The 16,928-nt window shown below is 35.1% G+C and overlaps 1 protein-coding gene across 13 annotated transcripts in view; it reads right to left on the bottom strand.

The window, feature by feature from the left end:
• The window catches only part of LOC110376632 (coiled-coil domain-containing protein AGAP005037), a 283,012-nt gene that overhangs the window by 260,225 nt on the left and 5,859 nt on the right, over positions 1-16,928 (bottom strand). For all 13 annotated transcript variants that reach the window (XR_010276625.1, XR_010276626.1, XM_049837603.2 and 10 more), the window contains exon 2: positions 9,297-11,117. Coding sequence is in view for 11 of the 13 variants with exons in the window: in XM_049837603.2 (XP_049693560.2) it covers positions 9,297-11,076 (1,780 nt within the window). In the remaining 2 variants the exon portion in view is untranslated. The remainder of the gene's footprint in view (positions 1-9,296; positions 11,118-16,928) is intronic.

The raw sequence follows: 16,928 nt of genomic DNA, 5'->3' as shown, positions 1-16,928 counted from the left end.
ATGAAAGATTGTGTTGCATTATCCAACGAAACAGAAGAATGCAAGATATAGTAAGACAATGTATCCTAAGCATTTGTTTATTTTCAATGTGTGTGTGTATGTGCCGAATTATTTTGCCGGTACCTCTACAACAGCTTTTAGGTTAAATAATATTCTATGTAATCATTAAAGTCCTACTAATCCAACTAATAAAATGATCCTGAAAATATTGTTTTATTTGCATTCCACAGTGTATAAAGTAGATGTTAGAAATTTGGCTTAGAGCTAGGTACAATTTTGCTGAAATAAAATAAAACTTACCTACAACTAAATTAAACTAAAAAAAAAATATTATTAAATGTATATTGAAAAAAACAAATTGACTTAATTGTATGTTGACAGAGTGGGAAAATTGTATAGTACACATTGTAACACATTGTATAGTATATGTATTATTACACATTACATGTATTGTTCATTCCAGTCAAGACCATCGTTCAACTAAGAGGACTTACGAAAAAATGCTCATGGCTCTCGTAATCCATCATTCGGCTGAGTCATCCAACCAACACAGTCCTTTGATGGATTTAAAGATTCTTGTTGCATGTCAGCGAAGAAGTTCAGGCATCGTCCCTTAACTTTGGAGGAACACCGCGAGACGTCTCCAAGGACTGCACTGCACACGATTTTTCATATATAGCTTACACGCGAGGAGTACACGAGTCTTCGATCGTGCAAGCCATTAGCCATGTATGAAGGATTGTGCCGCATTATCCAACGAAAAATAAAAATAGAAGATATCACGAATGCAACACATTCTCGGAATATATTTTTTTATTTTAAATGTCTGTATCCTTGTATTTTTAAATGAGTTCATTGAATATTTTGCAGCTACCTATGCAATTTTGTAGTGTAAATTTGAAAATAAATAATAATAATCATCAGTCATTGATTCTGAACCACCAGGTTTTTCTGCAAACTACTAAAAATGCAATCCTGTATAATAACAAATGAACATATATTATAGTCCATTCCATTAAGGTATTGTTAGGTATAGAAACTAGTTATATAAGTATCAACAAATCCAGGCTAAGCTTAAACCAAAAAATGCAAATATTTTGCAAACGGAGGTTTCTTACATGGCAAAACAGGGGAGCGCGGGCGACGGGGGAAGGACGGAGAACATCGGACACAAGGGTCAAACAAAATCCCCCGTCGACTGACGGAAAACTTACTACTTACGTAACTTTTTTTTATTTTATCCAATTCCAGGGATGTTGCGGTTATTTCGGGGAACAAATATATTATGACAAAATTTATTACTGTTTTTACTATGTTGAATAGATAATGTTTGATATTTTCTTGAGCAATGTGCATATCTAGCCTGTATTATCCTTTTGGAACCGACGGAAAAATTATTACATATTGTATAGATATTTACATTTATTGTTAATTCCAGTCAAGACCATCGTTCAAATAAGAGGACTAACGAAAAAATGCTCATGGCTCTCGTAATTCGGCTCATTTGGCTTCGTCATCCAACGCAGTCAGTTTGACGGATTACGAGATTCTTGTTGCATGCCAGCGAAGAAGTTCAGGCATATTCCTTTTAAAATGGAGGAACACCGCGAGACAAGAACTGCGTGGCAGACAATTTTTTCATATGTGGCTAACATTGGAAGTCAGTAAACGGGTCTCCGGTGTGAGCTACATTTCAAAGGATTGTGCTGCATCATCAAATGAAACAGAAGAATGCAAGATATCAGGAAGATTACATATTCTGCGCATTTGTGTATCTTTCATGTCTGTGTCTGTGTGTTTGGTATTAATTATTTATTTTGCTACCTGTGCAACATTTTATAGGTTTCATGTAATTCCATGTGATATAGTCTGACTCTTAGCTTTAACATTCCTTGATTTCATATATGTATGTATGTATGTATTGATTGATTGATTTGATCAGGACATTCGTACAATATACCAGTTGGGTACCAGAGCTTCCCTTAAATGAAATTGGTATACTTACTGTGGCATCAAAATTCATCTTTGCCAATATACTGTATATACGACTGAATTTACATGTATGTACCAAAAAAAGTGAATTCCAAAGCTTTAACCCCTACTAATAATATAAATGCGAAAGTAACTCTGTCCGTCTGTCCGTCTGTTACGCTTTCACGTCTAAACCACCGAACCGATTTTAATAAAAGTTGGTAAAGAGATAAATTTGACCTTGAGAAAGAACATAGGATAGTTTTAATCTCGGAATTTTTGAAGAATTCTCTTCGAAACGCGATATAACAGAACTCTACGTGGGCGAAGCCGCTGGCGGAAGCTAGTATTAGAAATAAGCATAAAGGAATATAAAAGGACTAACGAAAACATGCTCATGGCTCTCGTAGACCATCATTCGCCTGAGTCATCCAATACAGGCCTTTAATGGTTTACAAGATTCTTGTTGCATGCCAGCGAAGAAGTTCAGGCATCTTCCCTTTACAATGGAGGAACACCGCGAGACGTCTCCAAGGACTGCACTGCGCATGATTTTTCATATATAGCTTACACGCGAGGTAGTACACGAGTCTTCGATCGTGCAAGATATGTATGAAGGATTGTGCTGCATTATCCAACGAAAAATAAGAATGCAAGATATCAGGAAGACAACGTATTCTGCGCATTTCTTTATTTTCAATGTCTGTGTATTTTGTACCTGCACAATCGTTTTAGGTTTAATACAGTTCTATGTAATTGAGTCTTGCTCTTAACTAAGTACATTTAAAATACAATTGATTGATTTTAGGAATATGCTTTACCTTTCAAACCCGATGTCGTTTGTTGCATGTCAGCGAAGAAGTTCGTCATCTTCCCTTCACAATGGAGGAACACCGCGAGACTGGACACCGAATACTGCACTGCACACGATTATTTTATGAGATGCCAACACGTGAAGATATGAAATGACTCTTCCGTGTCAGCCTCACATGAAAGATTGTGCTGCATTATCCAACGAGACAGCATGTCAGCGAAGAAGTTAAGGCATCTTCCCTTCACAATAGAGGAACACCGCCAGACTGGACACCGAAGACTGCACTGCACACAATATAGTGCACGCGATTGTTTTATGTCCCGCTAACACGCGATGATGATTCTACCGTGTAAGCCTCACATAAAAGATCGTGCTGCATTATCCAACGAAACAGAAGAAGGCAAGATTTTAAAACATTGAGAATTTTAACTGTACCTAGTTTATACATATTGGTCCTCTTAAGCCATTTTGCGAAGTATGTACATGAGTTTGAAACACAAGAGGAATGTAAGATAAGAGAGAGCACGCGAAGTAAAATCTTTAAACAACATATAGTTCCTAAATTTAAAGTAGTAGAACATTGCTCGAAGTACCGAGCTGTAGAAGTTGCCATCTGAACTTAAAACACTAATTTATAACACCCACCTGATCAAAGCAAAGTTAAAAGCCTTTTTATTAGAAAAATGTCTGTATCATAATATCGGAACTAAGTAATGTTACAAAATCATAAATGTATTCTCTGTTATTTTATATTTTGGTATCTTTTGACATGAATTCATATTTAATATTGATTTTTTATGTGCATGTTATGTAATTCTACACAATGGAAATTGTTACTGAATAAATAAATGATGATGATGAGATATCATGAAAGCTACACATTCTGGGAATAAGTATATTTTTTATTTTCAATGTCTGTGTCTTTGTATTTTGAAGCGAATTCATTGTATATTTTGCAGCTACCTTTGCAAAATATGTCTGAATCGTTATGGCAATTTTATAGTGTACCTACCTTTGAAAAAAATAATCATTACTTATACCTAATGCAGATATGTTCTGTCATTGATTCTGAACCACTAGGTTTTTTTGCGCACTAGTGCTCGCAATTGTTTTATGTCCCGCTAACACGCGAAGTTGATTCTACCGTGTAAGCCTCACATAAAAGATTGTGCTGCACTATCCAATGAAACAGAAGAAGGCAAGATATGGTAAGACAACGTATCCTTATATGTGCATTTGGTGACGAATTATTTTGCAGGTACCTCTACAACAGCTTTTAGGTTGAATATAATTCTAATCATTAAAGTCCTACTAATCCTACTAATAAAATGATCCTGAAAATATTATTTTATTTGCATTCAACAATGTATAAGTAGGTGTTAGAAAATTTGGCTCAGAGCTAGGTACAATTTTGCTGAAATAAAATAAAACTTACCTACAACTAAATTAAACTAAAAAAAAAATATATTTTTAAATGTACATAGAAAAAAAAATTGACTTAATTGTATGTTGACAGAGTGGGAAAATTATTACACATTGTATAGTATATGTATTATTACACATTAGGTACAAGTATTGTTCATACCAGTCAAGACCATTGTTCAACTAAGAGGACTAACAAAAAAATGCTCATGGCTCTTGTAATCCATCATTCGACTGCGTCATCCAATGCAATCATTTGATGGATTTAAAGATTTTTGTTGCATGTCAGCGAAGAAGTTCAGGCGTCTTCCCTTAACTATGGAGGAACACCGCGAAACGTCTCCAAGGACTGCACTGCACATGATTTTTCATATATAGCTTACACGCGAAGTAGTACACGAGTCTTCGATAGTGCAACCTATGTATGAAGGATTGTGCTGCATTATCCAACGAAAAAGAAGAATGCAAGATATCAGGAACAGGACAAAGTATTCTGCGCATTTCTTTATTTTCAATGTCTGTGTCTGTGTATTTTCTACCTGCACAATCGTTTTAGGTTTAATATAGTTCTATGTAATTAAGTCTTGCTCTTAACTAGGTACATATAAAATACAATTCATTGATTTTAGAAATATGCTTTACCTTTCAAACCCGATGTCGTTTGTCCTTTTAGGTGCATCGGCCTAGAAGTCGGTGTCTAATGGATGTTACTAAGTTAATGTTGCCACCGACTGCTATCGAGGCCGATGCACCTAAAATTAGTTTTTTTTTGTTTTTTAGTGTTTTTGGAAGCCGGTTAATTTTTTTTGCAAAAAAGTTTTTAGGTTAAATATTCTATGTAATCACTAAAATCCTACTAATATTATGATCCTAAAAATATTATTTTATTCCACAAAGTATAAAGCAGGTGTTGTAATTTGGCTTAAAGCTAGGTACAATTTTGCTGAAATAAAATAAAACAAGACTTACAACTAACTACAATAATAATTATGAAGTGTACCTATAAAGAAAGTGTACCATTTAATGTATAGAGAAAAAAAAATGACTTAATTGTATGTTCTTTCGTTTTGATCTTGATTAACAATAATTATCTAGAGAGATATCTCGCAGATATGTTCTGCCATTGATTCTGAACCACCAGGTTTTTTCGGCGCACTGCTTAAAATTCAATCCTGTATAGTACAAATATCCATAAAGGTATTGTTAGGTATCAATACCTTTTTATATTAGTGTCAACACGGAACGGGAAATTTATTACATATTGAATAGATATCTACAATAAATGTTCATTCCAAGTTCAACTAAGAGGACTAACGAAAAAATGCTCATGGCTCTTGTAATCCATCATTCGACTGCGTCATCCAATGCAATCGTTTGATGCTTTACAAGATCATTGTAGCATGTCAGCGAAGAAGTTTGTCATCTTCCCTTCACAATGGAGGAACACCGCGAGACTGGACACCGAGGACTGCACTGCACACAATATAGTGCACGCGATTGTTTTATGTCTCGCTAACACGCGAAGTTGATTCTACCGTGTAAGCCTCACATAAAAGATTGTGCTGCACTATCCAACGAGACAGAAGAAGGCAAGATATAGTAAGACAACGTATACTAAGCATTTGTTTATTTTCAATGTCTGTGTGTGTATGTGCACTTGCTGACGAATTATTTTGCAGGTACTTTCACAATAGCTATGTAAAGTCCTACTAATATTATGATCCTAAAATATTACTTTTTTTACATTACAAAATAGGTGTTAGAATTTGGCTAAGAGCCTATTTTGCTGAAATAAAATAAAACTTACAACTAAAATAATAATTATTAAATGTATATAAAAAAATTACTTAATTGTGTGTTCTTTCGTTTTGATCTTGATTAACAATAATTGTCTAATTTGTTTTAATTAACCTGCATTTTCTTTTTCTTTTGTAAAGCTGCTTTTTCGTATACTATATGGTTTGAAAAAAAATGTATTGAAAGTAAATGGTTTTTATGTCACTTTTTGAATATTATGTTATTGTCAATTAAATGGTCATAAAAAGGTATGTACAAAGGCCTCCTCAAGTTATTAAAGGCAATTACTATTGATCGAATAGCTGTAACCGATTTTGTTTTATACCATGTAGTTGTATGTAGGTTATAACGAGTAGTGTCATTAAACACGTGTTACACAAAAACAATTTCACGATCGTATATAATATACATGTACATATAATAAAGTGGGTTTATTTTTGTTGTTTTCGCAAAGCTTTATTTCTCCTATAGGTTATTTAGGCGAGCAAATGGAGCACTCCAAAATTACTCCCGTTGGTAAGTACACGCTAAGAGAGGACAAGTTGGTAACATTAAAATGTTTCAACCTTTTACGTGAGACTTGGATAGCGGACAGGTCTTAAGTAATAATTAATGCCAACAAACAAGGTACCGTAGATGAAGTATTTGTTCACTTAAGTGCAGTAAAAAAAATGATAAAAGCTTTCTAGTTAGCGCGAAGAATAAATTGGTTATCACGATACAATTACAATATTCAGAAAGTATTGATAACCGTTTTGGCTCTATTACGGAACTCAGTACAGTTAATGGCCCTTAGTACCTACGGTTTCGAAAGTAAATAAATTGTAATTAAACACAAGTGTATGTTAGGTTTTCTTAATAAGTGCGCAGTACCTAGTAGATACGCGCTCGCGTTTTCAGTGTTTACCTAGAGCATAACTTCCCGCATGAGGATAATTAACAAAATGAAAAAGGAACATGATCAATCTGTTGTGTAGGTATGGCACAGTTAATCTATATTTATTGTTATAACCTTATAACTCAAACAATGTTTTTTATAGCTTCGTATGAATGGCAGGAATTCCAATAGGTATACCAGTGAACAAACTTTGACTGAAACTGCTCAGATTGACTCCCGCTGTTTGTCCCGTCAAAGTCACGAACAGACGCCGTCTGACGAGCGAAATTGTAATTCCACAAATAGTGGAGTTCCCAGAGCCACAAATTGAGCAAAACCTATGCATGGAATTGATAAAGGAACTCTGAGATTTTAGTTGAACACATTGTCATACCGACATTTAATCTTGGATTTTCTAAACTTTGGCACTGACTTTGGTTTCTATAATAACTTACAACTCCACCGTTTGCTTTGTACTTGTAATAGCCTTTTTATCGTCCCACTGCTGGGCACAGGCCTCCTCTCACACGGAGAAGGATTGAGCATTAATCACCACGCTTGCACAATGCGGGTTGGTGATTTCAGACTTAATACGTTTACTTTAGCATCTCATAATTTTATATCTCAGCTTAATTTAATGATTCATACTGAGTTTGATACTCTTGACAGCCCTAGATTATAAGATCATAAGATCGTGAAATGAACATTAATTTAATAGTTCAATTAACACTACGCTAAGACCCAGCTTACTGCAATAATTACAAGAATCGTAAATAACATTAAAACTTAAAACGGATTGCAAACGTTGCATAAAAGGCTTACGGCTTATTGGAAAAATGAATAGTAATTTATTTGGCTGATTTTAAGTACATATATTTGTTTAAATATATCGTCGATTTATAGACGTGTATTTTTATTGAATGTTGCAAATGAATGGCGCCTTATGAAAATATTTGCCTATTTAAGCAAGAAGGTGTTGATCAGAGAAAGTCCGTAAGGCGTCGTCCTTATTACGTCACTCCATATCGATTGAGATACTCGCCTTGAATTTTGACAGCTCAGTGTTAGTAATTTTACTTTAGGCCGTTATTAATTTATATTAGACCTTTTAACTGTTTAAAATATAAAGATTTATCACTACAGGCGTTATGCAGCGTGCAATGTGCACGCTACAAGCAAAGTGGCGCAGATACGACCACCGCTGCAACACGTTGCGAGCGAAGTGAAGCGAATAATTTGGGTAAGCCGATAAGTAACGAAGTGGTTATAATATTCAGGATATTTCTGAACGCTATGATGGCTGGGCTTCTGTTACAAATAAGGGTTTTTAATTTATTTACTTTTAATGATGTAGTTTCTTTAGTTAATTCTTTTTATGCATCATGTACATACATATTTGTCAGCATCGAAAAATGTGTTCTACTTATAATGACGAAAATATTCTTACTTATTCATTTGCCTACCATCTATCAAGGCACTGTGTAAAACAACTATTTTACATCTACCAACAGAAACCCCAGCAAGTATAAAAACATGGATATCAAACTGAAAATAAATGGAAAATATTATAACCGGTTTGACTGCACTTTTCGCGGCAAACAAATGCTATCTGACAGACATGTGGCCCAAACCAATTTAACTCCAGCGGGCTCGTTCAATCAAAACATTTAAAAACATACACAGTTAAAAATATATTGGAAATCATCTATCGGAAGCGGGTTCCGCAGTCATAACTAATATTTTAATAAAGCCTGCTACTGACGAAGTGTTTTTTTTATTTGTATAATTTTTTAGTCTTAAATTCTATATATAATTCATTATTAGCGTATGTTGGTTAACCTGTAATTGGCGACTGTGTAAGTCCTAGTAATAACAGAAATTGTACTCTAAGCTTTATCTACACAGAAGCTGTTGGTAAACCCTTTGATAAATAAATAAATAAACACAAATAAAATCCAAGCGACTTAAGTTTTAATAAATAGAATAAGTATTGCTTATCTCGGATTTTTTTTAATCACGATTTTTATCTTTGCTTTAATGTTATTATTAGGTAACACCTTGTAAAGTGTTTCGATAGTACAATTAATATATGTAGGTATTCTTATCTTTACTAATATTAAAAAGCTGAAGAGTTTGTTTGTTTATTTACTTGTATGTTACTCGCTAATAACAGGAACTAGGTCCAATATGAAAATGTCTCCAGTCTTAGACATCCATATTTTATAAGCCATATTTATATTTTATAAGACAATTTTTCGTCAATGTTGAAAATGATCAGATCAGTTTTATGAAAGGACCCCTGAAAAATATAACAATGTATCTAACTTTGGACTGTCGCAACAATAAAAAATGGTGTATCGTTTAAAATTGAAGAACAAAGCTACACACGGAGTTTAAAAAAAAGTGAACGCTTACCTTTCTGTGGGTTGGTCTGCAATATTCTCTGTATTTCACCAGCTTCGGATCCGCTCTCAGACTCTGAGCACAGCGAATGTCCAGCACTCGTGGTGTAAAGACTTTTTTTATCTATCGCAATTTTTCTCCCGACACCACCAACACTAGTGGTCCGCACTGGTGGTCTGGGAGGCACTCTTGAGGATAATGCACTCACTTTGTTGTTCGCTGGCGGTCTGTTTTGCACTTTCACATCACTTAACTTTAACTCACCATCACATTTAACACCATTCACAGTTTTTCCATAGCGATCTTCAAAACTAACACGTTTTAACTGCCCTGCATTTTGATTATCCTGAGGAATCGTTCCACGATAGTAAATCGGCATTTTCTGTTCTTGAAGTAGTAAAGGCGACGTCGTTCTGGCAGTAAGTTTTTCGGGGTGACGGTAGATGATCTCTGGATCGTCGAAAGTAGTTCGAGTTTTGATAAAAGTATCCGTCCGCCTTTCCGGAGCGCCTCTATTAAACGGCACTGAAGTGTAAATTGGCTGATTCATAGAGTAACTTTTCAAATCGTTCCCACGCGGCAAACTGCAACTTCTAGGCTCTATCACATAAGAAAATGAGTTTGGTGTACTGCAGTTAGGATTACCAGAAGTTTTTAATCTTAAAGGACTTTTCAAAGAGGACGTCAGAGACTGTCTAGTAAGGTACTCGTCTTCTTTTTGCTTCAACTCTTTTAACTTCTGCCAGTAAAATGCTTCGACTTTTTGCCTCGTTTTCTCTTTATCAATCGATTCCTGTTTCGAATTTTCTTGGAGAGTAGGCGTCATCCTTTGGCTGTACTCCGATCTAGGTGACGATGGTGATTTGGTACGGAGGCTCGACCTACTCAAGGAATTCCTTTTCTCTTCTGTCTCAATCATAATCTTTCGTACATGTTCATATGGTGACACAGTTTTCGGCATATTCGGAATTTTGTGATTTATTGGCATAGGCGATGTTGGCGCTGAGTAGTTGTAAGGCTTAGTAATGGTTTCTTGTTTCTTATAAGAATTCCTTGGTTGCCTTTCTTGTTCGTTTTCCTTATTATTATTGTCAAACGACAAACTTCGAGCTCTCGTAGGCATGATTGTTCGTACCTCAGCTTCCTTCTTCGGCGATATCAAAAATTTGGTACTCACTCTTTTTATTTCTGCTCCTACTGAAGCTGGATTTGCTTGTGCCTGTGATGCTCGGTAAATTTCAATTTCATCGAACGGTGATATTTTATCAGTTAGCTTCTCCAATGAATGATAATAAACGTCCGGATATTGAGTGTTATCGAATTTATTTTCTTGATTGGTATTTTCTTTTGGTGACTGCGGGGAGTTCGCCATTTCGTTATATGGTTTCGGTGGAACTTGAGGTCTTGCTGCGTAGTTGGTGTATGCAAAACTTTCTACTTCCGAAACTCCATTGACATCAATCGATTTATTTTTTGCACTTTCCGAAACAAGTGTACTACTGGAAGAGTGATGACTTGATATGTCGTTACTTTGCGTTTCGTTATCACTCTGAGGACGATTTGTTGTTAAATTTTCATATATACGCTCACTATCTTCCAGTCCTTGGCCATTTTTATCGGATCTTATCGATCGAGGATTCTGATATTGATTGCCTTTAGAAAATTCTGTCGCACTCTTTGCATTGGATTGTGCATCTTTATTTGCATTTTTTTCTTTTGATTTGTGAGAGAAAAATAGATTCGGGAATAGTTTGCGAAAACTGCCGGCGCGCTTTTTATTATTTTCCGCCATTTTCGATTGAGTCTTGATTTCAATACTTCAATGTGCTTGCCCTGGAAATAAAATGTAACGTTAAGTATTATACAGAGAAGTAAATAGTCAAAATTGGCCGCTTAACAAACGCTAAGACTAAATTAATTTCCAAGTTTCGTTGCTCGAAAATTCAAGTAGAAGTACTAATTAAATCGAGATCTGTATATGTGTCGTAGATCGCTCGACTGTATCTACCTTGTTGGTCTAGATAGCTTGAAGCACTTGCAACTCAAATAAAAGTTTCTTGTGCACCAAGAAAGGCAAACCTATGTATCTTATTAAATTACTAACTTTTGCCCACTACTTCCTTCGCGTGGAGTAGTAACTATTCTTGTATTTAATTTTTATTATTAATAATATTTAATAGCTGCTCCGATGATTGCGGTTAAATCAAACCTATCAACGTCTTTTATCAAGTCTAACAACATAATGATAATTATTTTCTTATTTTCCAAAGTAAATTACCTAACTCTTGTGCTATAAACAAACATTTCAAAAACCAAATAATTTTAACAGTCAAGCTTTCTAGGATTGTATCTGACTTTAGATTTCATAAGCGACTATCCATTCCATTCCACCTATCCATTTCCGTTTCAATATATAATATAATTATTGGCTGGCGTCTGTCTAGCTATCCAAACTGTGTAATATCGGAATCTCATTTCCTGAAGTGTCCGAGACTTCAAGTTTGCCGCTAGTGTTGATTTTGCAATAATATACTTAGTATGCAAGTTCGATAGACAGCCAACAGAAATTTCCATGATTTTCACTTGACCTAAATGCGATCAGAGCATTATTAAATGAGGGCGATAGCCATCTTAAAATGTGATCTATTTTGTAATAGTTTGACGTGAATTCAGATTCAGATCGCATAAGCTGAACATACTAATTCTTATACTGGGACTTACATAGGATTGGTGTTTCTATGTCTTTCAAATAAATAACTTCATTATGATTAACATAATTTTCATTTTTAAGTAAGAAGCATTGATTTTATATTGAAGAATGAGGTTTAGAGATTTAATATAAAACGCAAATCGACCAAAATTACAACAGGCTATTGATATAATCACAAACGAAATCGATGAAGTAGTTCTGTGCACTTTCTCACAAGTTATAGATGGAGTTACTGTACCTATAGTGCGTGCATCGACGACATAAGTACACATGCACTCCGCTAGATGGCGCGAACGTCTTATTGAAATCGAATGCTCCGTTCCCAATATTCTATCTATCTCTTGATTTGCTTACTAGAGATACAATTTGTCATTAGCCCCATACTCGTAATGTCATTGACTCCTATAGGGTTTGTAAGGGAAACAAAAGACAGAACGAATTATGGGCAATGGTCGTTTCGTGGTAAGGTCCAGTGCAAGAGCAGTCTAACGAGATTTAGTTCACAGAACGAAACTTAAATTAAAAGCTACTGCACCTAGACCAAAGAAAAGCTAGAATCGCAAACTATCTATATTGCTACCTAGAGGCTAGACTACAAAGATCGATGTCCAATCAATGGTTGGAAGTATGCCAACTCAATTTCCTATACTTACGACATTAAAGAATTGAGAAATACAAAGGTCAGATCTATGTTACGAACGATCTATAACTATGTACCTTTGATATTATCCTTACCGCAGCAGTATGAAATGCGAAGATAAGTGAAATGTTTCTTATAATATCATAACATTTTTGAGTACTTAAGTACCCGTAGAATCAACGAGAGTCGTCCTCACAAAGAAATACGTACATGAATTGAGATCTTCGCATTATATGGTAACTATGGTAAACTGCCTAGTTAGTATAGTAGTCACATAGCTCGACTGCTCTGTTCGGTATCGGAGTTCGAGTCGGGTCAAAATCACTATGTGGGTTTTAAGACAAAAAGCAGCCCGAAGTCTGAAAGTTGGTGTCCCACCGGGCTTAAGGCAAAAGTTTCTTTGATTGCTGTCCCGCCGGGCTAGAGTGAAGGAACACGGGACCATGCACCTGTGTCTGCTTGTTTGCTATTACATAATAATGTATTATGTTCTGCGTAGCCGACAATCAGTCTGGGACGGTACTATGGCTCCTTAACCGCTTGTATGCCGGTAATTATAAGACAATAGAAAACCAATTGTGGATACAACAGGTTAACTGAATGCTGTATACATAATTTCTGAGTATCAGCTCATGACTAGGAACCTCAGTTTCAGGTTGTTGACAATAGCTAACCCCGCATTAATGGACTTTGATGAAGGGCGATTACAGCCATTGTTGCAGTAAGGTCAATATTGTCATAATAGTACACCGAGAAATTAATCACTTTTGAAATACGATTTTCGTGTAAAATTCAGGATAAATTGATTTTGTTTTATTTTTTTAGGGTATCACACATAGAATGTAATAGCTAAAAATATAAATATTTCAGCATTATTCTGAATTCCAGCCTAATGTTTTAGTAATAACGTTCGATCAATATTGGATACGAGGTGCGCGCATACACGATTATTTATCAACTGTTCGCCAGTTTAATAATTTATTATTTCAATAATATTGAGTGCTCACGGAATGGGCTGTGCAATCGATAAAAAAGCATCCTGTTTTGCGCCTAAGCTTTAGTTTAAATAGCAAGCAAAACAGACAGAAAGAAGACAGATGCTGGACTTTCATAGCACTTTCTTTAAAAGACATTTCATAGTAACAGAAAAAGGCAAAACTTGTGAACATAAAAACTAAAGAAACGTCGAGACACAGACTTCTACAGCCATTATTGTAGCAAATATTTATTTTTTCTCTTTTGTTTTTTTGCGGGTAAAACGAGTGTAACCAGAGTATCAGGAATTATGCTCCTTAGCTGCGCAAAAGATAATTTCTAAAACGGAATATTATATTCCAACGCTAATGAATCTCGAATTAATTTTTAAATCCTGGTAGTAATGCGATATCGGAATAAGAAAAATTAAAAGGCTTCGGGCGGTTAGTAATTAATAATACCCTACTTCCACGTCGTGTAATATGCTTGCTTCTTTTTTCAGTGTTGTACTAGAAATTGCCCTTTTATTTTTCTCGTTAGTATAGCGTAAACTCGAGTAAAATATATTGTAAAGAATTAAAGAAAACAGTTTCAATACTTGTTAAAAAAATGTCAAAGTACTTAGTGCAGGACATGGATATACAATACAGAAATCATGTTATTTTAAAAGTTATAACGTCACTGCTGCAAAAATATCAGACTAAATACTTACAGGTATTCTTGTTTCGAAAGGACTGTTATCGTAAAAAACTTTCGAAGGGTCTGAACTAACTGATACAAATTGAATAAACTAATAGTAAGCAGCCTATTATAGCTAAGAAACCAATATTTAATAGCTCCACGTAGGTATTAAGATTTTTTAACGACTGTGGGCCAGTAATTGCTTGTATCCTCAAAATGTACGGCATACCTATTAGGATATAGGTAAGTATATACTTACGGAGCATCCGGCTCAGGCGGCGTTTGTTTATGCCAAGCTTAAAGAACCTGTCGTATCTACGAAAGTACCTAAGTATTAAAACAAATTGTATTTTCCGCAGAATCCTAGAATAAAAACGTTTATTCTTACAAATAGTTTCCCGTTCTAAGATACGATTGTAAAACCACAGATCGACCGCGCTGCTAGATATCCTATAGCCCTATTGAGATCATCATACTTTTCGTTGTACCCATAATATCAAATAGGTTGTAGGAAGTGAGTAAAAAAGTTACATCCACTAAGTATACACCGACTTATGTAGACCGATGCACCGATTTCTAATCTAGATGCAAAAATCTACGATCCACGTGATTATTATGTACCTAAGTATATTGACTAACAGCAATTCAACACTTGACTTTGACTGTTCTTGCTCTGAACAGTGCTAAAACGTCACTGAACTGCATACATCCTATTGAAGTAAAAGAATAACAATTATCATTAATTTTAATCATGATATAGATGAAAATAAAGTGATGAAACGAAAAGCCCTGAAGATTTTCAAAAGTTTGCGCGACTACCTCCCTACATGACTCAAATATACCTCATTGTATAGTACCTCTATAACATGGTGCATCCCTATTATACTTTAGCCTGTTCAAACATAATATTACGTATATTACGTAGCTACATTGTTAGTTTGAAGAACTCTTGTCTTAAACCTTTGTTAGGTGTCTATCCTTGTTTATAAAGTAGTTTGACGGTGCTTCACAAACTTAGGCATGCTTAGGAAATTCTAACTCTGCGTCATGAAGATTTAATTTCAACCACAACGTGTCTGTAATATATGAAACTTTTGAGCCCGTACTGTATTGATTGACTGGTTGCGCTAAATAAACGCCTTTGGGTTTCAGGGTTCCTCGTATTATTTAAACTTGCTTAAATCTATACTCTATCTATACTAATATTATAAAGATGAAGAGTTTGTTTGTTTGTTTGTTTGAACTCGCTAATCTCAGGAACTACTGGTCCGATTTGAACAATTCTTTCGGTGTTAGATAGCCCATTTATCGAGAAAGGCTATAGGCTTTACTTTTTATCCGGGTTCATGTAGAGGTTCCCACGGGATACGGGTGAAACCGCTGGCAGAGGCTAGTATTTTATAAGAATGAGGATCTTTGTCGAACACTTATTATATTTTTTGAGTTAAACGTTCTTGCTACATATTATTTCGACCTATTTAAGTAGCTACTAAGTTGTGGACCGTTTTAGATTCTGTTTGATTTCAAGCAATTTTTAATTTTTTTTTGTTAATAGACATCTGTTCAATGATATGTCTCTTGTACTTAGTTAATATTACACAACATATTCACTGTATCAAAGACGACTTTTATTCTAAAGACAGCTGATTTTATCATGGGAGCATTGACCCTTATGTGACACCCGTGACCCATGCATAATTACGTTAATATAGAGGAAGACATCAGACAGCACGGAACCCACAGTCATAAGATTCGTTTAGCACTCGTCCGTTTTTATGTAATTCCTGTTTTTTATCGCGACGATCTGGCCATAGCTTGCATTGATAAGAAATATCTACGGCTTATCTGAAAGGCGCGACTGATACTCCGGGCAAATAAGGTCACCCCGGTTTATAAGTACATGGTTTTTATCTCACATACGCCTTTTTGTATGACTGTAAAGGGCCAGTTAACCGTTAGAGTATACATACACGATTATACTCCAGAACTAGTATGAATAATTTAAAATTTAAAGGGCCGTTTTTCAAAAGGTAATACCATCTATCTATCTATGTCCCAAATCCAAACTCCAGAAAAGATCTAGTAGTTAGACTATTCATGGAATATAAGATCATTTGAAACCTATTTATATAATGTAGACAGTACAGTTAAATTCTTCTTCAATCTACTATACCGTAAGTAGGTTAACTGTTGAGCAAACCTAATTTCGGTGGGAAACTCTTGAACCAAGATTTTGGCAAATAAGATCATATCATATCATATCATATCATATCATTTATTGCATTTGAGATTGATCGGGTAAGCTAAAACCTAGAAAAAAAACTTTATATATTTGAGAGACTTACTAGCTATACTACACATTTAAAGAGTAACCCTTACCACAAAAACTTTTAAACGTCTGCTGAACACTTGTTTTAAAAAAAGACAGATTATGACCTTGAATTAAGGGCCGTTTTGCAGCCACTCATTTTTTAAACAAGTGTTTAACCGATGTTTAAGTTTGTGTAGTATGGCTGCAAAAGTTTTATAAAATGCAAGAGTACAGCAGTCGTAGGTACCTATGTTCAATGAAATGACTGGCATCCGGGCTATGCCCTGAATTTCATCGGGATGTAGCTATGCAATCTATTTAAAGTGG

Source organism: Helicoverpa armigera, chromosome 1, assembly GCF_030705265.1.
Source record: "Helicoverpa armigera isolate CAAS_96S chromosome 1, ASM3070526v1, whole genome shotgun sequence".
NCBI lineage: Eukaryota > Metazoa > Arthropoda > Insecta > Lepidoptera > Noctuidae > Helicoverpa > Helicoverpa armigera.
This window is presented reverse-complemented; position numbering and strand designations above follow the sequence as displayed.